This window comes from Suillus bovinus (assembly GCF_016758785.1).
Source record: "Suillus bovinus strain UH-Sbo-P2 chromosome Unknown EDB93scaffold_23, whole genome shotgun sequence".
In the NCBI taxonomy this organism is placed as follows: domain Eukaryota; kingdom Fungi; phylum Basidiomycota; class Agaricomycetes; order Boletales; family Suillaceae; genus Suillus; species Suillus bovinus.
In genome coordinates this window covers 372749-394944 of record NW_024542079.1, presented here as the reverse complement: position 1 = coordinate 394944, position 22196 = coordinate 372749, and the positions used below count along the sequence as shown (strand labels likewise).

General features: G+C 48.0%; 10 protein-coding genes across 10 annotated transcripts; 3 read left to right on the top strand and 7 right to left on the bottom strand.

The window, feature by feature from the left end:
- Positions 1-924: 924 nt before the first annotated feature.
- Positions 925-1423, top strand: EDB93DRAFT_1103554 (uncharacterized protein; the record flags this gene model as incomplete). Its single annotated transcript, XM_041447319.1, has 2 exons — positions 925-1179; positions 1253-1423. 2 exons carry the CDS (start codon positions 925-927, stop codon positions 1421-1423), a joined length of 426 nt encoding a protein of 141 aa, XP_041308356.1.
- A 588-nt stretch (positions 1424-2011) lies between these two features.
- EDB93DRAFT_1142906 (Alpha/Beta hydrolase protein) lies at positions 2012-4812 on the bottom strand. Its single transcript, XM_041449363.1, has 16 exons — positions 4698-4812; positions 4605-4639; positions 4290-4515; positions 4054-4231; positions 3825-4006; positions 3708-3761; positions 3615-3652; positions 3509-3563; positions 3330-3457; positions 3245-3276; positions 3011-3194; positions 2765-2954; positions 2651-2709; positions 2539-2603; positions 2261-2488; positions 2012-2210 (listed from the first exon to the last, which is right to left on the bottom strand). The coding sequence occupies exons 3-16, from the start codon at positions 4507-4509 to the stop codon at positions 2174-2176; spliced, it is 1650 nt and encodes a 549-aa protein (XP_041308355.1). The 5' UTR covers positions 4510-4515; positions 4605-4639; positions 4698-4812; the 3' UTR covers positions 2012-2173.
- Positions 4813-5156: 344 nt separating this feature from the next.
- Positions 5157-6049, bottom strand: EDB93DRAFT_1278636 (uncharacterized protein; the record flags this gene model as incomplete). Its single annotated transcript, XM_041454425.1, has 3 exons — positions 5157-5555; positions 5608-5758; positions 5805-6049. The coding sequence occupies 3 exons, from the start codon at positions 6047-6049 to the stop codon at positions 5424-5426; spliced, it is 528 nt and encodes a 175-aa protein (XP_041308354.1). The 3' UTR covers positions 5157-5423.
- A 92-nt stretch (positions 6050-6141) lies between these two features.
- EDB93DRAFT_1142868 (uncharacterized protein) lies at positions 6142-10214 on the bottom strand. The gene is made up of 2 exons (XM_041449362.1): positions 9692-10214; positions 6142-9629 (listed from the first exon to the last, which is right to left on the bottom strand). Exons 1-2 carry the CDS (start codon positions 9751-9753, stop codon positions 6284-6286), a joined length of 3408 nt encoding a protein of 1135 aa, XP_041308353.1. The 5' UTR covers positions 9754-10214; the 3' UTR covers positions 6142-6283.
- On the bottom strand, positions 9688-10214 carry EDB93DRAFT_346863 (uncharacterized protein). The gene has a single exon (XM_041456155.1). It carries the CDS (start codon positions 10174-10176, stop codon positions 9904-9906), a length of 273 nt encoding a protein of 90 aa, XP_041308352.1. The 5' UTR covers positions 10177-10214; the 3' UTR covers positions 9688-9903.
- Positions 10215-10957: 743 nt separating this feature from the next.
- On the bottom strand, positions 10958-12057 carry EDB93DRAFT_346750 (uncharacterized protein). Its single transcript, XM_041456154.1, has 6 exons — positions 11833-12057; positions 11763-11774; positions 11445-11695; positions 11285-11389; positions 11148-11234; positions 10958-11097 (listed from the first exon to the last, which is right to left on the bottom strand). Exons 1-6 carry the CDS (start codon positions 11901-11903, stop codon positions 11036-11038), a joined length of 588 nt encoding a protein of 195 aa, XP_041308351.1. The 5' UTR covers positions 11904-12057; the 3' UTR covers positions 10958-11035.
- Positions 11989-13526, bottom strand: EDB93DRAFT_1142864 (uncharacterized protein). The gene is made up of 5 exons (XM_041449361.1): positions 13414-13526; positions 13192-13363; positions 12747-13124; positions 12494-12694; positions 11989-12445 (listed from the first exon to the last, which is right to left on the bottom strand). Exons 2-5 carry the CDS (start codon positions 13243-13245, stop codon positions 12212-12214), a joined length of 867 nt encoding a protein of 288 aa, XP_041308350.1. The 5' UTR covers positions 13246-13363; positions 13414-13526; the 3' UTR covers positions 11989-12211.
- A 300-nt stretch (positions 13527-13826) lies between these two features.
- Positions 13827-17043, top strand: EDB93DRAFT_1084239 (uncharacterized protein; the record flags this gene model as incomplete). The annotated part of the gene is made up of 9 exons (XM_041445819.1): positions 13827-14001; positions 14098-14353; positions 14404-15076; positions 15127-15220; positions 15404-15493; positions 15553-16031; positions 16117-16219; positions 16278-16944; positions 16992-17043. The coding sequence occupies 9 exons, from the start codon at positions 13827-13829 to the stop codon at positions 17041-17043; spliced, it is 2589 nt and encodes an 862-aa protein (XP_041308349.1).
- Positions 17044-17939: 896 nt separating this feature from the next.
- EDB93DRAFT_1084427 (LIM-domain binding protein) lies at positions 17940-18801 on the bottom strand (the record flags this gene model as incomplete). Its single annotated transcript, XM_041445835.1, has 3 exons — positions 17940-18511; positions 18566-18677; positions 18727-18801. The coding sequence occupies 3 exons, from the start codon at positions 18799-18801 to the stop codon at positions 17940-17942; spliced, it is 759 nt and encodes a 252-aa protein (XP_041308348.1).
- A 1808-nt stretch (positions 18802-20609) lies between these two features.
- On the top strand, positions 20610-21539 carry EDB93DRAFT_1142857 (alpha-L RNA-binding motif-containing protein). The gene is made up of 6 exons (XM_041449360.1): positions 20610-20764; positions 20817-20893; positions 20944-21184; positions 21231-21307; positions 21355-21427; positions 21478-21539. The coding sequence occupies exons 1-6, from the start codon at positions 20705-20707 to the stop codon at positions 21499-21501; spliced, it is 552 nt and encodes a 183-aa protein (XP_041308347.1). The 5' UTR covers positions 20610-20704; the 3' UTR covers positions 21502-21539.
- The last annotated feature ends 657 nt before the right edge of the window (positions 21540-22196 follow it).

Below are 22196 nucleotides of genomic sequence, written 5' to 3'. Positions count from 1 at the left end.
AAAGGTTTTTTTCCTGATGTGGCAGAGCTTGATGATACTAAAGCAGCAATGACAGCGAGCACAATTGCGGAGGAGAAATGCATTGTTTGCGAATAGTGTGTGCGGGATCAGGTAATTCTGAAGGCGATAGTAGGAAGATGGCTGGCTTTTATTTGGTTCCCCAGAATTACTGTTGCATCGATGTGCCTTCAAATGGATACATATTTATGATTAATGCCAGCACATTGCCATATTGCTAGTATTGTGGGCAGAACCAGTGGCAGAACCTTTCCTGCAGAATGTGGCAGAACTTCCATGCATGTCAGGTTCTGCCAGTTCTGCAAGCGTAGAAAGTTCTTCCCAGGTGCAGCATTGTCAGAAATTTCCATAGGTGCCTTGCAATGTTTAGACATCATTGAGCCATATTCCAAGGAAGCGACATTATTTTTGGTAACTTGCACATTCACTGATGTGTGCCGCTATGATCAATTTTCACTGGGCCTGAACTTCCGACATCCAGCTTCCTCACTATTCCGTGGATTGCAAGAGTCTCTGCGTGAGTAATATTCAACTTTAGGGTATGTATTTTGTTAACCCTCATGATGATTGTCGTGCCTGGTATGCTTGGCCATTCATGCACATGGCTTGTAAGTTGGGTTACGTCAATGTACAAATCGTATTGTCCTTGCCGCATATCGTAATAATGCATAAATCTCATAATGCATGGACTTTTCAGGATCCCATCGATGTTCCATATGTAATTGTATGTATATTGCATATTGCATAATGCATAGCCTTTGTATGACTTGTATGCATTATGAAGTACAAAATTGATAGGGTGGGACATAATGTAACATATAAAGGTATTGTTCTGCTTGTGTAGCATTGTTCCTTTGAACTATGTATAGAAGCCAGTGAGCAATTGCAACAGTATCATACACAAAAATGTCCCTAAACTTAAAGTGTAAACCCCATGATAAGCCCACAGCATATCCCACACATCCACAGCAAGTTGCAGCTGACCAACTTTCATCCATTGAAGTTGACCTTATGCAATCAGTTAATGATCTCAAGGCATGCAATCACATTTTCGGTCAATTGCCAACTCTCGAGGAACTTTTTGACCCTACTGAGGAGAGAGAAGTGGGAGAATACCCTGCATTCGAACTTGAAGGTGGTGACAAAGCCATTGCAGATGAGGTTCGTCATGAAATTGCTGTTGCAAGTGGTGAAATCATTGAGATTGATTCTGACAATGACGACGACGATTCAGCGGCCACACCAATCACACGGACAAATCTTCTCTATTTGTGCCGGTAACTCGAAGTTGGATGCATGCAATATGGTGATCCACAGTTTTCACTCAACTTATCATCACAACTTCGTAAATTTCATGCTCAACTATAACGAGAAGAAATACTTAATGCTAGACAGACCTCTCTAGAACAATTTTTCGCCATATAATTAGCAGATACTCTTAGCTCTTGGTAATTTGATGTCACACTTTTGGCGGACGTCACATTGTGTCACGAAAATGTGACATACATGGTGTTGCATATTTCTCATAATGCATGAACTTTTGGCGGTCCCGGCCATATGCATTATGAGCAAGTCTACTGTAGCCGCAATTAATTACATTGCAGCGAGTCCCTCAGAATCATGCTGCCTCCGTAGAATTGCTAACGCTTCGTGGATGACATGTTGACGTTGCATTTGAGATGACCGCTGATAAGGCGGAATAGCTTGAGTGAGTGCATGCAAGCAATATCGAGAAAGTAGAACACAACCGAATAATCCTTTAGATAGTGGCCTATTTTGCTGGAGCATTCGATAATAGCTTGTGTAACAGATGTGTATGCGAGACCACGGTTGTGCAACTGTGTTATATGTCTTGCAGCATCTTGAGTGCGACTCGATGTCGGGAGAACGTCGAGAAAATATGTGCTTAATTGTGCATCACTCTGGTCTTGTTCTGAAGGATCCTGGGCGGTCGGGGCATTGCGCAGAAGAGAGCTTAGTCGACGAAGTCGTAACGTCAGGCGATTCAGGTTTGCTTTATTCTGAATAATTCAAAACTCTCACTGCACAGTGATCCTACAATCAGAAGCATTTGTGACAAGTTGCTGGACGGAGATCTACAGACGACAAATATGTTGCAGGACTATTCGACTCATGCAGTTACCCCAATTTCTATTCACTGTGCTGAATACGCCGAAACGTCTTGCCAGTAGCTGCATGCCTTTAGCTCGGCACCTGAATTCATCGCAAATATGGTACTCACTCGCAACGCTCCAGCAAGGTGTCATCAGTCTTGAAAGTGTAAACGTCAGGTACTCCTGCGGATGTCACATTGAACATCATCTCTGTCAAATCATCTTTCCAAGGTCTCCAGGAAGGTGTGATATCCCCTGGGGTGTATCTGTCGTCAGGAGTCTCGGACATGGCCATAGCCATGAATGAATTTGAGAAAGCAGTGATGAATTGCGAATTGTTGTACATAGAAGCATTTCTGAAATAGTATACAGTCAGAGTAGGGGTTGACTCATTGTTTCAACTCACAGATACGAGGTGAAATAGTATGGAACATCATATCCATGCAGGCCAGGCGGGAGTGCAAACTCGCCCTGCGTGTATTGAGCATAAAATAAATTGCGAGTTGCCTCGAACTCACTTTCCAGGCTCGTTCTCCAAATGCTGAGAGGAGATAATGAGTGGGGCAAATGAATATTGCTGAGACGACCCATGAAATCAGGGACAGTGATCATTCCTTCAAAAATACACGTACATTCACTCATCACAAGATTTGCCTGGTTAACGTTGCTTCCGTAGTTCTGGTACATCATTACCGCTCCAGCAACCTGAGTAGAACCGAAGTTCGGGAAAAGCGTCTTGACATAGTCTGCAACATCCAATGTCATCGATTGGTTGACGAACTCGTTCCCTTCATGCGAATTGGTCACAGCAAGAAGATAGTTCTAAGAGAGAAAGGGTCTCAGTTCGTTTGTGAGATAGAGGGATTCATAAATCCTACGCCATTCAAACAACCTTTCCTTATCGTCACGGTAGGCCTCTCCAAGATGAAAGTCCCATCCACAACAGGGACAAATACTAACGTGCCAAAGAACCCGTTGAGGTTGATGTTATAGTTCAAGGTCTGTAGCGTATCGACGTCAGCAGCGCGCAAACAAGAAAGGGTGTCCGAGCTTGAGGTACAGCTGCGAGTTGATGAATTAGATAGTGACTGGCGATTTTGCGAAGTATTTACTTTGTTCCATTGACGACCTCACTATACAACAGCTAGTAGTGATATTCAGGACCCTGCAGACACTGTCCCCACGAACAAGAATCACCTCAGGAATCCGGTCATTATAGTTGTATTGGGATGGCAAGAACGTAGAACTCGTCATAGCGGTTTTGAAGAGGGGAGGTTGCGTGTTTCCTCCATGAGCAATGATATGCTGTAGCACCGAACCGGCACCTGAAAAGTAAATAAAGACAATGATGACGAAGAGCATCTAGCGCAGCTCACCAGCAGATTCTCCCCAAATTGTAACCTCCATGGGGTTACCACCGAAATCACTTATCTATCCGGGTATCAGCTGGGGCACACCACACCAGTAAAGAGTTCTTCTCACGTGGGCCTGCACCCACTGAAGCGCATAGTTCTGGTCAACTTGGAACATCAAGTTCAGAATATAAATTATGGCCAGACCATGATAATTGCGTACGTAGTCCAGCATTGAGTGCACCCCCTTCCTTGACCGCTTCACCAGGAAGAAACCCTAATTAGGAGTGTATACACCTTAGTATGCATTTGAAACCGAGAGGAAACGGCGAAAACATACCGAATAAACCGAGGCGATACTGAATTAAGACTGTGATGACACCATAATTCGAGTCTATAATTAGATCTGCGCCATTATATAGGCTTGCAGCTCCTTGAATATACCCTCCTCCGTGAATCCAAACGACAACTGGGAGCCCTCCTTCCGGAGTGGCCACCACTTCATTTCCAGGAGTGTATACACTACGGGAAGTAAGCACTGATCGTAAATGTCAACATCGTGGGCTTACTTCAAGAATAAACAGTCTTCAGATTGACTAACATCCCTTTTCTTCATAGAGGTGCTTTCCAACGGATTCGTCGAAGATTCGCCTGCGTCTGCTTGATTACATTCGTTTGGTTGCGTGGTAGCTTGTTGAACCCCAGAGACGGTGGGTGGAGGCTGTGGGGCAGCCCATCTTAAGTCACCTAGTATGCGCTTGATGCGTGAGCAAAAATTGTGTTCAACAAACAGAACTTCACGTACCAACTGGAGGAGCGGCGTAGCGTATTCCAAGAAAACTGGTGATATTTGTCGCCGTGTCAACGGATCCCTGGTACTGGGCATAACCCAAGTTGACGATGGATGCAGATACGGTGGCTGCCGGAGAAGATAACCCTTCAAGCGCAAGCAAAACCTGCGATACGGCCAATAGATTAGCTTTGGTAGACAATTTTGACCCCACAGATCGCGCAAAGATAAACATCCTTGACTAGGGTAGATATCAAGATGCGGCACGAGTTTACGGACATTATTATAAATTGAGAGCACATTTTCCGACGACCGGAGAACGAACTCAACTGAAAATAGTAGCAGCGCAGCGAGCTCAGTTGTACCTGTAAGTATGTAGCGTAGTCAGCCAATTAAATTAATCGTCAGTGCAAATGGTCTGACCAGATTTACCCCACAGACGCTCCAACTATCGGGTTTCAATTGAAAGCAGATATGTATGGACGTGGCTAGAGCATTCGAGACCTAGCCTAGAGCGTTCCAGAGCACTCTAGAATACCTTTCGAACGTAATTTCACTGGCGGCAAAAGGTGGTTAAATGTTGGTTTCCCCACTGTGTTACCAGTTTCCGAGTCTAGTGTGTCCGACACCGTGACAGCAAACTCCAGCAAAACCATCACCGATGACTACGGTGAATCCGTTTCCAAGACGACTCGTTGTTCGCGAATGTCATTATGCACAGGCTCCTCTAACGTAAGCGGTATGGTTCCTTGCAGCGAAATGATGAATCATATCTTGGCGATGCGTCCGAGGAAGCCAGGTTTCAAAGATGACCTCGTTTGCAGGTGCTCAACATAAAACAAGACGACATAATTATGTATCTTGTTCGCGGGTATCCAGGGTCGGGGTTTGCGCTCATGACACACCACCACCAAAAATAGCTTTGAATCAGTGGCAGCATGTGAGCTCGTCTACTCCGGGCCACTTGCCGAAAGGTTTGTTCTTCTTGTGAAGCCTGCCAGCGAAAACAGACCCAGACGAAAATCCAGAACAACGATTCAACCAGTACAAGTGCTCGACGCTGCCTTCGACGGCTGATAGTAGGGTGAATAGACTAATCGACATGAACCCTACCGTATCCGTGCGCTCATTTCCTCTGGGACAATCGTCTTAAATCGATGATAAATCGTAGTCATTGAGGACGTCTGTCACACGACTGCATGAGGTCCGATAAATCATGAGATTGCTGGGGCTGATGTCACAGTGAATCAGTGATTCGCCGGCTTCCCAGGATATGATGACCTAGAGTCGCAGTTGATGAACGATAATTAGAACACAAAGAAAGAACACCTACGGATGACAATTTACCATCATGCTTCGCGGAACTCAGGCTCGTGATAGGCTCGAGCTTCATGAATACGGTGATGCAGAAGACCCGACTGCCCTGTTCAGCGTCCTTTATTCCTAATGCCCTTCTGATAGTAGACGCGGGGGACTCGTTAAACCTATGGAACCAAACCATGTCCGAGACATGAATGCATGACCCATCACCCGTAAGTCGCCTTCACTTTCGCGAGTGTTTCAGGTTCGCTCAGACATGTCGCCTCTTCTGGCCAATAGAACTTGGCAACTGGTTTTTCCGATGTGGTATGAGGGTCGGTACCCATAGCAATTCCGATAATGCCTTGCTCTCCATGCCATTGGGAGGATGGACGGTGGTTGTCATTGTACGTCCATGCAGACCGAAATGAGATGAGCACATCGGAGTTTGTGTAGACCTCAATATTCAATACCATATTTGTGCTTAACAATATACCCCATTAATCATATTGTGCATAATGGGGTCACATTCGTCGCATAGAAGCAAGACGAGAAAGCGGACAAAAAGTTGTATGATAAAATCATATTGAAAAGCACTATGTACTAGTACATAATAAATTATTCAGACTAGTACTAGTAGTGGCATCATTGGTACCATATAATCAACAAAAAATCCGCATGATGAATAGCATAGGGCTAGCATCGAGCAACTATGAAAATCCTCCGTTATTCCCATTCCAATTCCCTACAAATCCATTGCCTCCACTCAGACGGTTATACTTCGCGAGAACACCACCAGCCATCAACGCGCCCCTGACAAATTGTTTCGCAAGCATAGTTTTGTTTAGATTGTCACTAGGAGGAGGAGGCTGCTGTTGAGAATTTCCTTGATGCTGTGCGGGATGGACGGAGGATACCACCTGGAATTGAGGCGAATAAGCATGGTGAGTGGCGGTGCCATGACCGTGGTTCACAACATGCTGTGCTGGTATTGGCTGACCCTGCGAGTGCATGGTGTGAGTGGCGGTCCCAAAGGAGGGGTAAGCAACATGATTCGTATACGGGATCTGGGTGTGAGATGTATGAAAGCTTTGTGAGGACGCGTGATAGTGAGAAAGTGTATGTGTGCCCTGCTGAGAAGCAGGATTGACAGACGGGTGATCTTGTGAGAACGGTGTGGCATTGGGCGATTGAGCGATTTGAGATGCCATGGGGTGCATAGATTGTCCGGTTTGCTGGGTCGGGCTGGGGTAACCTGATGGGGTAAAGCGGTCAGAAGATGTTCCATGAAAAAGACTAGACGCACTTGTCTGTGTGTATCCTATCGGTGAATTAGGACTGGTACTTGAGATGCTGGACATTGTGGAGGCCGAGGTTTGTTGCAATGGAACTGTTATCTGAGAACCTTGAGATCCCTGAGCTGATGTGTGTGAGGTGTTATACAGCTTGTAAGCGGCTTGCAGGAGCTGTCCTGCATCATGCAGATAGTGCGTGCCGCTGCTCTGATTGCTCTGATCATTTGGTTGCTGTTGTAACTGAGATGCACCAAATGTCTGTCCTTGAAATTGGCTGAAGTCTCCTCCGTTCCCCGTATTCTGATCTGACATGTTGTATGTTTGGCCCAAGGAGTCCCCATCGAATGTCTGGTTTCCTTGAAAGATCGCCGTCGGGTCGACCCCGCTCCCTAGAATATCGCCAGTGCCCATATTGGGGTTGAACAGACCGTTTGCAGGGTTTCCAAATGTCATCCCATCCATACTTCCGGTGATATCGTTAACAATATCGCCACCGCCGAGTGTCTCAGCGAGCACAGCCCCGCCCAGTACACCAAGAACACCACCCACTGCTAGACCTGTTGCGATATTTGTTCCAAGTCCCCTGTTAGATTGAACTGGTTGAGTAGGTGTAGTTAGTCCTCCTGCATCCTGTGATGGGGGAGGCGGCGGAGCCTGTGATTGGAAGCTTTGCGGTGACTGATAAGGAACCTGTGCGTATCCTTGCAGTATAGGAGATACAGCTGGAGACAACTGGGGTCTGAACTCTGCCGGAAATTGGAAGCTTTCACGCGGTGATTGGTAGGGAGCTTGACCTTGCAGTGTAGGAGATACATTGGAAGATAGCTGGGGTCTGAACTTTGCAGGACGACTATCCGTGGATGATGCAGATAGTACTGATGGGCCCCGAGAACGCTGGGAGAGTGGAGGTGAAGGAAGAGGTGAAGGAGAAACTGAATAATACATTTGTGAGGTCGTTCCGGCAGAGGCGGCAATGAAAGGGGGGGTACCTGCTGGCGAGGGAGGGGATGTGGGCTTTGCCATGACTCTGGGAGGAAGAGATGGGCTAGATGGTTGGTAGCTGCTACCGAGCCGAAGAGGTGAGGAAGTCGCTGGTTGAACTTTAATCGGGCTGACAGCGGATGTCTTTGGGCTTAATGGAGGAGGTGCAGACATGGTGGGCGGAGGTGCGGAAGCTGTGATAAGCGCTGGTATAGAAAGCATAGGACTCCTCAGTGGAAAAGCGGATAGTGGTGCTGTAGACAAAGTGTTCGCAGAGGTGTCATTACGTGGGGAGGCCTCTAGGGAACTAGGAGAATGCAGTGTGTCCTGAGGAACGACGTTATACCTCGGTTGCCTGTATGAAGGCACCTGTTCGGATAGGGTTCGAGATGACGATGAAGCTTCCATGGATGGGTACAATGATGACTTCTTAGATAACTTAGGCATCGAGTCCTCTGCAGAGTAACCATACGATTTCTCCTCAACACCTTCAGGCTCCTTCTTTGTAGGGTATGACGCTACTTCTGGCATAGCCAGCGAGGTTCGCGGAGATCGCGAAAGAGGTTCTGGAGAAAGTGCGTGAGGAGTCCCAACGAATGAGGGAGTGTCTGCACCTGTTGAAGGTACAGCCCCGGATACAACATTGGACTCGCGCAGTGTGGACGGTATATCAGGAGGTGCTAGTACTATGGGTGATTCAGCGTGATACGTGCTCGCCCTAGTCACGCTGCACATGGATTGCGACTCGTCGAAGTCTGGGGGAGGTGGTTCCTCGTCGACGAGTGAATACAACGGCACCTCTTCGGAACTGCCGACATCAAGACTCTGTGTAGGTGCAGGCGAGGGATCACTAGGTTGAATCACGGACTCGGGTTCAGAAGTGATCGCAGCCACATTAACCGAACCTATTGGATAATCCTCCAAGTATGGGCTAAACTCCCTTGGAAGTATTTCTGGTGAAATAGATGAAGCTATGGCATTGCTCACACTCTCAGGCCGTAGAGGAATGTCTGATGATGTCGAGCTGCCTGGTATCACATGTGTTGTATCGGGGCAACTACTGCGCAACCCCACCTGACTTGACTGTCGGGGGTGACCAGCAGGCGATGGTCCATCGGAGAGTTCCACTGGAACTGGACTACTCCTACTGGGTGCTTGCAGGCCGTGGGGTGCCTGAATGGGAACTGAGGAACAGGCCACAGAGATGCGTGAGGCGGAACCTGTTGCTGACTGAGGACGCGGAGCTCTTGGAGAATTGGTGCCTCGTTCAGGTACCGGCCGCGGTAGCTGAAGATCAAGTTTTGCAACGCTACTGTGGTAGAAATCAGGGGCAGAAACGGTTTGAGGAGCGTCTGTGTGTCCCAGATTCAACATGAGAGATGCTCTGGGACCATAAGGAGCCCGTGGGCCAGCCGGAACACGGTTGCCTGGAAATTCTCCACGTCCAGAAGAGGAAGGCTGCCTGCTGGTGGACTGCTGATGTGTCTGGGCTTGGGGCTGCTTGCTTAACGAGCTGGCATATAGGCGCTGGGCGTATGATTGACCGCGTGTAGACGCGGAAACACCAATTGGAGACTGTAAACTTGACCCCAGTTGTTGACCAGCTGATTTCTCTGGCTGCTGGCGCTCGATGGTGTATTGCAGAACATGTTGTCCAGATACTACAGAGCGCGCATATGCTTGTGCAGGAGTGACCGGTGCTGCATAACTACTGGGATTAGAGGTAGCCCTGACAGCAGTGGGAGACTGTAGATGAGTCCGAGTCTGTTGGTGGGGTAACCTGGATCATGGATCGAGATAATATTTAGAATCCTCGGTGAGAAATTCTTTCAATTCACTCACCAATTTATGCCAGCCTCTGCAGAGAGGCCGTCTGCAGGCACGACACCAGTATAAAAACTCATTAGTGGGGAGAAATTCAAGCTGTAAACCAGGCAGACGAAAAAACTAATTGTACCATATCACTAAAACACGGCTCAAGGGACATCAAGGCACCTACAAATATAACGGGTCTTTGTCCAGGCTTGTCTGTCAAATAAGGCTGTCAGGGCTTATCAAGGCTGTGACTGATGCGACCTGAGGCCTGATGGGATCACTGGCGTTAAATTGAACATGCCCAAGCACCGATGATGAGTTGATCCGAAACCCTCTTGCAGTTTATTCCCTAGAACGACGACGACCGCCAGCATGGATCCCACTGGTGGATGACAGTAAATCAACAGCAGTAAACGGCAGTCACCTGCCACCTCGGGGCCCCCCGCACACGACGAAGCCAAAATTACGGCACAAGTTATGTACCTTCCTGCAAAGCAGAGTTCTCGATGCATTGCATGTTCATCTAGTAGAACCTAAAATTAGTAGCAACCCTTATTTATGTAAAATATTCCGAAGAAATTGAAATCCACTGGTTTTGGTCCAATCAGCTAATACTGACACATAAATAAACTCGTCAGGATCAAAAACACTTTAACTTCGTTCATGTTTTGAACTTTTCTTGAATTCGAGAGCTGCAAACGTCGTCTCCGCCTCATCACGAGCCTCGGTCGAAAGCGGAGGTGGATGCTGTGCCAGCCTCATGCCATGAGCACCCAGCCTGTGCGGCTTTTACGGTGTCCAAGGTTTGCACAAACTTTGCCGAGTGGTTCAAATGCGTCAACCGAGATATTACACCGTCACGCAGATTGTCTTGTGCCGAGATCGCTTGCATGCCCTGCAATCATTGTGAGGATCATCACGGCAAAGACCTTGGGTGGGTGAATTTCGGAAATGATTGCAAGGTTTTTCCATCGCTTGGCACTGACTGATTATTATATCATTTTGCCATCATATGATTTCCAGTGCTTTGCTGCCATTGGTTATCTGCGTAATAGCAATTCTATTGAACTCAAACTGCGGTATGAGAACCAAAATACATCTCTGCAAATCTTCCACCCTCGGGCCTTCGCGTGAATTCTGCCGTGGACCAGGCATAACCAGTACTGGTTTTGCCAGAGGGTTGGAAAAACTCCCGAGTTCTACCACATTAAAATAGGTCACAGACGCCGTGCGATGGCGCTGATATGGTGCCACAAGGGACTTCCATAATTTCCATTCCACAAATCCAAGCCTCAAAGTACGATACACAAACACAAATTCACCACATTAGGCGTCAAGAAACTGTAAGCGTTACCCAGCCAAGCATGTCGTTCACCAATCTCCTCCGCAATCGCCGCCATTGTCGTAATTGTTATCGTAACCATTATCATACCCTGCTAGATGTTCAGCCATGTCCCGGACACACCACCAGCGAGAGACTTACCTTGGTCATAGGCTTCTTCTCTCACGTTGTCTTGATGGTCCTCGAAGGCGTCCATGAGGAGGGCACCGCCTACTAGACCTGCACCGCCTGATCCGGGTATTCAGATTATCAGCATCGCGCAGCAGACCAAAACTCACCAGCCAACAGAGCAGTGCCCATCCCCGGTCCGCTCTTCCTCGGAGGAGCCTGCTGCTGCGCATAAACAGGCTGTTGGGGCTGAGAAGACGTCCTGCCAAAGAAGCCTGGCAGAATGCTTTGGTATTCACGGTTAAGCACCGATCATTCACGGGCTCTCACCTCTATCGCCTCCTGCAGGTGGATAGCCCTGATAACCGCCATACCCACCGGGAGGTGCATTACCACCGTAGCCACCGTAAGAGGGCGCGTATCCACTCGGAGCGGGAGCCTGGTTGTAGCCGCCTTGATAAGGAGAGCGGTTGAAGTCGCGATTGGGAGGGGGAGGTCCGGGGGGAGCAATGTATTGGGGCGGGCCTAGGGGATGCTCCCAGGATGATCGAGGAGGTTGTTCCATCTCATTCACATAAAACCTGCATTGTGTACAATCATATATCGATAAGGTGGTGTCAAGGAGCCTGGCGGGAACGCGATACACACCATGCTTTATATCTATAGATTACGATGATCAGGAGCCCTTCGAGAGATTATCAGATTGTAAAAGACATACTCCCAGTTATATTGCGCTAACCAGCCTCTCGGAAGAGGCCTTGAATCAGGATTCGGGGGAGGAGAGGACATGGTAAGTAAAGTTGAAACGAAGACGATAGCGTTGGCAGGATTGCGGATTACTGCTTATATAGTGGTGAGCCGCTGGCAATATTTGTCTCCTAGTCACACGTAATGGGTGACATTGCTGTGTTTATACGTAATCCCTACTGGCACTGGACCAGTCATTGAAAAATAGTATGTATAGTATTGGAAGAATCAATAAGCCATATATATGCTTGCTGACGATAAAATAGTAGAGTATATATATCATACGAAGAAGATCGAAGATAGCAACGTGGAACCGATTCACAGCGGGGAACTCTCAATAAACCTTGACATCATTTTCTGGACTTCTTTGTGGGAGGCGGAGGAGGAACCTCTTCCTCGGAAGAGCTTTCGACTTCAGAATCGGACTCGGAGTCTTCATCTGTGGTCGCCTTGGCGTTGGCTTTCGGGGCTGGTTCATCGTCTGACGACTCTGCATCCGAGGCTTCTACTTCTGACGCATCTTCTACCTCAGATCCCGAACTCTCAACAATCTCTTTAGATTTTGGAATCACCTTGCCAGCCTTCTTATCAGAAACGTCAGCGGGGGTCATGACTAGCATAGAAAAGCGTACGGGAGCAGCAGCCTTCTTGGTAGTTTTGGGAGCAGCCTTTGCAACCTCTTTCGTTGCGGGATGGTCTGATTCTTCGTCTTTCTTCTTCTTCTTCCCGCTGTCCTTGGCCTCTGTAGGAACCTGTTCGGGTTGTAGGGCGTTATAGGCGGCAAGGTCAACTTCATGTTTCTTCTTGGCCCTACCGTGCTGATCACGGTAGAACTGATGTTATGGATGAGCGACGATGATATACATACGATCGACAGGCACGTACATCTTTCTTGTCTTCGGACAACGTCTTCCACTGGTCACCGATGAGTCTTAGCAACTCCTTGTGAGACATGTCTGGATGTTCTTTCTTGTACGCAGAACGAATATCATTTTGGAACAAGATGTAAGCGGAGGCAGGCCCCTTTGGTGCATTGGGATCTTTGGCTTTCTTTTCGCGCTTCTTCTTTCCGGGAACACCATTCTCACTGGTCTCAAGCGCGATGAGCTTGCGCTTACGCGATGGTTTCGCGATTGCCGTGTTCAAAAGTTCGGTGAGATTGTTAACAGTTGTTTCATCGATGGGTACTTCGGCGACAGCCTTGGAAAGCACTTCTGCAAGAGCACTGAACTGACGCGCGGCATTGTTGAACTTGATCGCGAGCTAAATAGGAGAACGCGTCGAGAGTGAGTAGACGCGATGATTATAATTAGTATTAGGGAATACGGACCTGAGCCTTCTTCTGGTCAAGGTCAAGTTCTTCTTTTGGCTCTTTAGGTGGCATGATTTATTAGAAAAGGAGGGTAGTGAGAAAAAGACAAGGGAGGATTCAGAAAAATCAAGTTTGTTGACGGTTGTAAGGGAATTATAAACTTTTGTTTGTTGACAACTATTAGGGTTTCCTATTGAAACAATTGTAACTAATAGGAAATCAGGTAATGAAAGCACAAACCTTGTGTACTAGCTAGATGGCGTCTTGTTTAGAGTCATTTCATTAGAATGTCTTGGTTCTCTTTGTGCAGTTTGTGCTTGGAACAATGTTTCACACCAATAATAAATAACAACGGTGACCCTTGGTAATAACCTCTGCCGAGTCGCCGACTGTGATTATTAAATCGGAGATAGAAAAACAAGGGTTGTTCGCTGTGGTGACGAAAGCTGACACTCGCACCCTCAACTGAGCCAGGTCTCTCAGGCAGTTTTTGAGCCGTAGAACGCACTGCAAAAAAAGGTGATAGAAGGCTTGTATACCGTCTACATTTCTTTCCTGCTTTCCCTGCGTCTCGTTGCACAGAAATAAGCCGTTTAGTGTTGCCCCAATAACGCTTGAGAACGAAGCAGCAGAAAAAGAAGAAAACAGTCCTTATGGATTTGTATTCGAATGCGCAAAACTGGACGCAGAATTTAACTGGAGGCACTCCATCCACCGACGACTGGAAAGAACAGTCGTCCCCCACAAATGGAGCAGGAGGCCCTCCTGGATCAACGGCGCAGCAGCCAAGTCTCGATTTGAGCGACTATACAATAGGCGACCTTGCGGGTAAGCATCTCATTCATAAGCGCCCGTGCTACAAACACGCTATTGAGCGCCCTTGCGTAAAAATGTTAAAATAATGGTTATCCTCTCTTGTAATAGGACCTTCAACGTCTTCTTCCATCTCTCAACCACCTGCGTATTATGGCGGTCCATTCAATCCATTCTACTTGTCTTCAGTTCCCGGTCCCTATAATGCCGTACCTTATGGTTCGATGTCCTGGACTAATCCACAAACTCATTTACCGTTGTCGAATTACTCCACGCTCAATGGTGCAACTTCCACAACCTCCTCTCAACAGTCCACTTCTCAGCATCAATCGCCCCCCGCACAGAACCAGCAGCCCATGATGATCGAGTACGTTCTACTTTCTTTGTTTAATCATCTTATTCAAACATTTATTGCAGTCCTGCATTGACAACTATGAACGGATCTGGATCGGAACCGCCCCGACAATATACGCAGTCTCCAACTCATGTAGCCCAAGCCACTCCCCAATCCCAACCACGACATCCATATCAATATCAGCATCCTACTTTATCCATTAATCCTGCCTATGTTCTTCCAGCACATTTTTATTCTTCGCATTTAACTCAGCATCAACCCACATCACAGTCTCAAGGCACTCTTTCGCCCCACGTTCTTCATTCACCTACTTCTACAATGATCGGACAATTATCTTCTTTCTATGCACAATCGCCATCTACACCTTCAACTTCTACGGCGACCACGGCGACCTCCACCACTGCTGCCCCCGCACAACCGCCGACGATAAACATTCAGGCTCGAAAGGATAGTTTCGTAACTGACATCAGACCACTTTTACAGCCCAACGCATTCGGCGGTGCGCGTGCTATTAACAATCTTGTTAATCTCATCGACGACTTTGGCTCTGAGGAGGTCGAACCTGCCCTACGAATGGAAATCCTCACCAAGATCCGCGATAATGCCGGCAATCATTACTTTCGGGCGTGGTCCGAAAATAATACTGCTATGGACATTACTCGGGAATGGCTAAAAGCCGCTGCCACAGCCAAGTCTGACACCCCGTTGGTTGACACTGTAATGCCGTTACTTCACGTATGTTACGCATGTTCAAGGCTGCAGGTTGCCTCTAATACTGTGCGAAGATCATTGACAGGTTACCGTTGTCAGTTGAGTCGCTCAAATCATCAAAGCTAGGCAAGATCATCGTCAAGTTAGTCAAGGAGCCTCCAGCTCCAGGTGAGCGTTCGGTTTCATAAATATCCGCTCACGCGGTCTCCGTGAGAGACTACGCGAACCGTGTACGATTCCGGCCTTGCAACCACAGTTTGCGTGTCTGTCGTATTATTACTACTTGCTTGAGTCAACGAAAATTACATGTATCTAACTTTTGTTTGATTTCTGTGTTACCCAAATGTGCAGCGATCAAGGACATGGCATCGAACTTGGAACGGAGATGGCGACAATTGGTCGAAACTGCCCAAAAGCAGGCAGAAAATACTCAAACTGAGGGTGGGTCACGTCAGTCCGTTGCACCAGTGAACAAGCGCTCATGGATCCATGCCTTGCAGATTCGAAGCTCAAAAAGCGAAAGCCTGTCGAACAGCCATCAGCAAAAGCGCCACCACCAAAGAAGGCCGCCGTAGCGCCTACTGCCTCCGCGTTCAAGCCAACGGCGGTGAAGAAAGAGACGAAACCTACTGTAGCCCTCAAAGATGCCCGTTCCGATTCCTCATTCTTTTCTGCGCCGAAACCGAAAGCCAAGTTACCAAGCTTCAAGAAAGCCCCAGCACCTGTCAAGAAGGAACCTGATCTTAATGTTGCGCAACCGTCATCGATCGATCCGTTCCAAGAGGCGTTGAAGTCGATGGGTAAGGGGCGTAGAGACTCTCCAATAACGCCCACACCGCCACCAGCTTCGATGTCGATTACGCCACCCCTGATGACTTCTGGAAAAACAAAGAGAAAATCTGTGACATGGGCTCCTGATGGTCAACTAGAATCGATCCGGCTGATAGAACGAGCTGTGTATGACGATGACCCTGTTGATGTCAGCATTCTACTCTCGTTTTTTATGTTGACGTACAGTACTTATATTGATGTCACGAATACCTTTGTGTGTTTTATTCACATAGGGTGTTCATACTGCTCACAGTTTGCGCGATCTGGATCGGGGAGAGGGTGCTGCTCTACACGCTCCCCTATTCGAGGAAGTTATCGATTGGACGGATCCAATAAGTGAGCAAATTATTATCGTTATCATGAGTCGCCACCAATTAATAAACACAATCTATAGCTCTCGAATTCGATCTCGAAGCGTCCCAACGCGGACAGAATAGTACAGAAAAGACGACTCAGGAGGAGCGTGAGCAAACAGCTTTGGGTGCACTATATATGTCGTCAGCACAGATACCTGACAGTCCTGGCGAGCCCACAACGATCATCAGTGATGAAGAGATAGATGTGGACGTGAAGACCATGACGGTAGGGTCAGAGTGCGATAATTTCTTCTGGAGAGAAGTCGATTTGCCTCAGCCCAACGCTGCATCTGTCGCTGATCTCGTAGGCCAGTTATCGGGAGGTTTTGATTCGATGAGTGCGCCCACCAGCGCGGGCATCCAACCATTTGGCTTTGATCCCGCACTGCTTTCACAATTGCCTATTGCTCCAGAACAGGTGCAGGAATTGATGCAGCAGGCTCAAGCGTTATTTAACCAGCACCCCTCTGGGCCCGGTGTGCAGGCCCAATTTGGAGGCCCAGATCAGAACTGGAATTCGAATGCCGCCGGTGATTTTGGTCGAGGATATGCTGATAATGGCGGTGCTCGCGGGCGATGGGCGTCAGATAGGGGTCAGTTTCGCGGTCGTGGACGTGGTCGCGGACGGGGAGAAGATGGATCGTATAGAAGTAGTAAACGAAAACCATGCAGTTTTTTTGCAGAAGGAAGGCGAGCATCAAACATGTCAAATTCTGGGTCGTGAGACTAAAACTGATTTAACGTAATAACAGGTGCAGATATGGCGATCAGTGCGATTTCAGCCATGAACCTATTTATTCGTGATGCAGATGGGGAGGGGTTTAGAGATGGGTGGTAGCATCGTATACAGCATTGAGCATGTTCCGTGGACTAACATTTTTGATATCTGATATGATGGCAAGATCTTGGTGAACTTAAAAATCAAAAAGGTGAACACGCCGTGTTGTGATGATACAGACAAGCTATAAATAAAAACAGGTGGATGTAAGTTCTACTTGACAATGAGCGTGGCACTAGCAAAGATAGAATACTATGTCGATGTCGAAGCTAGCATCATTCAATGCGACAAAACAATATGATCGCTCAGATCGGTCGACGACGAAGCAACAAAAGAAATCCCGAATATATATAAATCATCCCGCTACCGTCTCTGAGTTATCTTTCGCGTCTTTTTTGAAGGCTCGGCGTTTGATTGAGAAGGTGAATTGGTGTCGTTGGTCTTGCGTTTGAGGGTAGCCGAGGTCATTGAGGGCGTTGTCATGCCAGATTGGGAAGGTGTGGGTGCATTGGCTGGATTTGAGGAGTTTGGGGTGCCAGATGCCGTTGGGGGTCTGGTCTGCTTTTGTGAGTTGTCAGCCGAGGGAGGGAGGTTTTTTGGGGAGTGCGCAGAGGGCCCAGGATGCGATACTGACGGTGATGAAGACATGCTATGATACAATGTCACCGCTGGCGATGTTGAGAGCCCATTCATGGTTTGAATGGGGAGGAAATGCCCATTTGAGAGAGGCATGCCCATATAGGGACCCCCTTGGGACCCTTCTCGTAGCTTGTCTGCTAGCTTTGCAAGGGCGTCTAACCGTTCCAGCAAGTTAGCAACCGTTCACCAAGAGTCTCAACAAGCAAACATTACCCATTGGTCCTAGCTTCGTTTCATTCGCAAATGTGATTAGATCGGTCATCTGACTGACACTTTCTGCCAACTACCGCGCCTCGCATTGAGCAAAGAGAATTCGGAGCCGAAAAGTACGTACCTCCAGACACCGCATCGTAGCTTGCGGAATCCCAAATGCGTTCACAGGTTCTCCCGGTATCGACGCATGGTCGATCATAACTCTGGGTTCTTCCCATATTCTCTCATCATCCATCCTATGCATCACCGTCCCGTTCGGACTTGGCGTTGGTGCTGTCCTCACGCGTGGCGTCTTTGGCGACTCCGATTGCCTATGACCCATCACCGAGTCTAAGGCGATGAATTTTTCGTGATGATTTGCATCGAATTGTAGGTGATCAAATTTGAGGGAATATGGCGGCGTTTGGGAGGTGGCGGCGTTTGGGTGAGGAATGAGAATAACGTGGACTGTGAGCGGGCCCCGAAGTGTGACTGTGTACCCGTTGGTGTATCGGTATGTCCAAACAGCCGCAACACACTCCACTACCGCGTGGTGTTGTGAGAGTAGCCGTTCTCGGGCACCGTCTAGCGAGAGTGTCATGGATTTGACGCCGGATTGGGTAGTGACTAGAAAAAACCGAGGCAAGATAGGTACGCCAATCTCTGATGGGCCGGAAAGGATGAGCAAAGTTAAAACTTGAGGAATCTACGACTAACCGAAAGGCTTTGCTTCATTCCGCTGATTATCTTTCCATAGGGTAAATTTCATTATGGCCGTCGGAGTGAAGTAGTCTTTCACAACAGTTTCCCAGTGTGATAACTGATGTTTCTACCGAGGATTCATGATTGAGAGAGGATATTAATATGAAATGACGTACAGTGGGGTTTTCGGCTGAAAGGACTCCGCTAAATTGAAGCAATCGAACAAGACCCTGTCCAAGACCAACGGGCATGGCCACCCTTTGGGAGAACATAAGTAGAGCCAAGATAAGCAATCTGAATAACACTTACACAGGAGAGGTGCGAATGGAAGGCGGGACCGTCGGCTCCGAGGACGGCGCGGTCGTAACGGGAGGTGCAGTAGCAGCACTCGTCGAAGACTGTGGCGGCCGTGGAGCTATCGGCTGCTGCCCTGGAGTTGCCTGCCGTTGTTGATGCGGTGATGTCTGTGCTTGTGCGATGGGGGGTATACGCGTAGGAGGAAGAAGACCGCTGGAGGATGAAGATGGAAGTTGGGTGTGCGAAGCTCGGGGTGTTTGCGACGGCCCAGCTTGTGATGGTGGTCTAACAGAGGGACCCTGTGGCTGAGACTGGGGTCTTGGAGGTTGTTGTTGTACATGACCTGCCATAGGATCGGGCTGATGTGGAGAGTGTTGATGGGGAGGTGGCGGTTGCCGAGATGGTATGGAAGGATGTGCACTGGACGTAGGGTGAGATGGAGGACGAGGGGGAACATTTACTTGGGTTGGCATGTTGAAATTACTGCCAAAATTGTTATCAGTGTGCTGCATATGCTCAAACTGCTGGGCAGGAGTGAGGAATCCAGGACGACTGCTTTGATTAGACATAACATCTGTCATGTTCTGCTGAATGTCCATGTCACTCTGGGTGGATGAAGGCACAAAAGTAGTGAAGGAAGAGTTGGCGGACGATATTCGATTACCTCCGGGGGTAAAGCCAGGGTTGAACTGGGGATTCTGGATACCCATGAATACCCCATCACCGGGGTTCATTGGACGCGTACCGGGGGGTTGTGAAGGACCAGGCGTACCCATGATCATATTGGAGGCATGACCTTGGGAAGGACCTGAAGGACGAGGAGAAGAAGAAGTGATTGGATGATGCGAGTGGGATGGAAAACCATTTGGTGGCATTGTTGTAGGAGTTCCGGTTTGAGGAAGAGTTGGTTGTGATAGACTGTTCATCAACTGGGGTTGGGATGATTGAGTTCGCATTGGATTTTGACCTTGAGAGCGATTTAGAGTAATAGAGTCGGGTGACATCGAGGGAGGGATTGAGCCGGGGATACGGGACAACATTGGTTGAGCGGATGGTTGACGTAGATGAGAAGGAATATTATTTTGTGGATTCATTGGAGGTATGCCAGGCATATTTGGTTGACCGGGATGTATTGCTTGAACGTGATTGACCTGATTGAGCGCCTGTGGATGAGAGGCGACTCTTCCAACCTGTCCAAGATTGTTTCCACCTTGAGACATCATGTTACCCGAAAAAGCGATTGAATGAAGAGGGTGTTGAGGGATAGAGTTTATATGAGAATTAGCTTGTGAAGCTGCTGCTGCGGTGCTCATCTGAACATTCTGTGCCTGCTGTTGCTGCTGCTGCAACTGCTGCTGTAGCTGGTGACGACGACGGACCTCATATGGCATGCTGTTTTGGGATTGTGGACCGCCGGCTGCTAGTAAGTTCATTGGAGGCATGAGCGACGGTACGTGATTCGGAGGAGGCTGTTGCTGCTGTGGTTGTTGTTGTTGTTGTTGTTGAAAGTGAGGAGAGGGATTCATGGAAAGTTGTGCCATGCTCGGTCTAAGCATGTCACCATGTCGAACGTTCATGACGATCAAAGATATATGAAGAGTAGAACGATGACGAGGAGGAGGACAAGGACGAATTCGACGAGTACGACAACGACAACGACAACAATAACGACGAGGTCGACTAGCTAGACTATTAATTGAGATTGGTCGAAGGACGACAAGGGTCGACGTCGTCCAAGTTTGAATCTAGTCCAAGGTACTACCAAGACTCTCACACGCAGCCTTCGTTTACCACGTGCTTGACAGCACAATCACCGGAATCAAAATTTTATAAACACAGCATTCAGCTATAGCACTCATGGTCCGCAAATTCAAGTATCATGAGCAGAAATTGCTCAAGAAAGTCGACTTTCTAAACGTATGTCTTATTCTCTATTCAATAAATCGTCATTAACCAAAAGACTATAAAGTGGAAACAAGATGCAAATATTCGTGAGATCAAAGTCATTCGCAGGTACCATATCCAGGACAGAGAAGATTACCACAAGTAAGCTTCTAACTCCTCCGTCGATCATGTTATCATGAACATCATCACAGGTACAACAAGCTTTGCGGTGCTCTAAGATCATTCGCACACCGTCTATCCGTTCTACCGGCTCAAGACCCATTTCGTACCCGCATGGAGTCACAGCTACTCTCAAAACTCTATGACATCGGCGTACTCAACTCCCAAGCAAAATTAAGTGACGTTGATAACAAGATAACCGTCGCTGCCTTCTGCAGGCGTCGCCTTGCTGTTTTCATGTGCATGAGCAAGATGGCAGAAACGGTCAGCGCAGTACGTCTAAACCTATTCGACTTGTACTCCCAGCTCACTTCTTCAGGCTGCAAAATTTATCGAACAAGGTCACGTCCGTGTTGGTCCTGATACTATCACCGATCCCGCTTTTCTTGTCACGAGGCGCGTTACAAAATTATTCTCGTTTCCGTATTCTTACCGCCTCTCAGACACATGGAAGACTTCGTTACTTGGGTGGACACTTCCAAGTTGAAGAGAACCATCATGAACTACAATGACGAGGTAAGTGATCAACTGCAAAATTCACATTTCTTCCTGACCATCTTCCGAAGCTCGACGATTACGATCTACTATAATCGCCCATCGACACGTCTACGGTCGATTATGTCGTCATGTGCGTTACCTCCGTATTGTCGGTTCCTCGCGGACTTAACCTTAACTCACCAACCTTCGTCAGCCTATTCTCGGTGCCGCTCCCTTGGCCGTCTTGACGGCAGGCACTCGAAGCATGTCATATTCAGACTGCCGATGACACAGCATGAAAGTCGTAACAACACTGCACTCGTTCACATATTCTCGTGATTGTGCTAGGGTTTGGACTCGTAATAGGTCTTGATACACTGCTATGAATAGATCGGGAGCTGCTTCTTTAACCATGTGCGGTTATTCGTTGTTCTTGCTACTCGAATTATGGATCGTGTCTTCGTTGCAACGCGAGCTACCGACACGAATATGGATCGCAAAGCATTCAGCACGAAGATAACGACGGCTATTAGGCGGCAACGGGCCCATGAAGGGACAGGGGTACCTAGCATTTGAGATTATATATGTTCGACCAATACGATGCTTGCCCTGTGATTTCTGAGTTGTACGTACTAGTACTCAGCGCCCAGAACAGCATCGGTCAAGTGACGAGCTAGTTATGGATAGCAACAATCCACCGAAATGACGCATGTGCTGTGCTGCAGAAGTATGAGTGGAACCCATTCAAAAGCCACATATACAAGTCATTTATACGAAGTCGGAGGATCCAGCAGCATCAAACTTATAT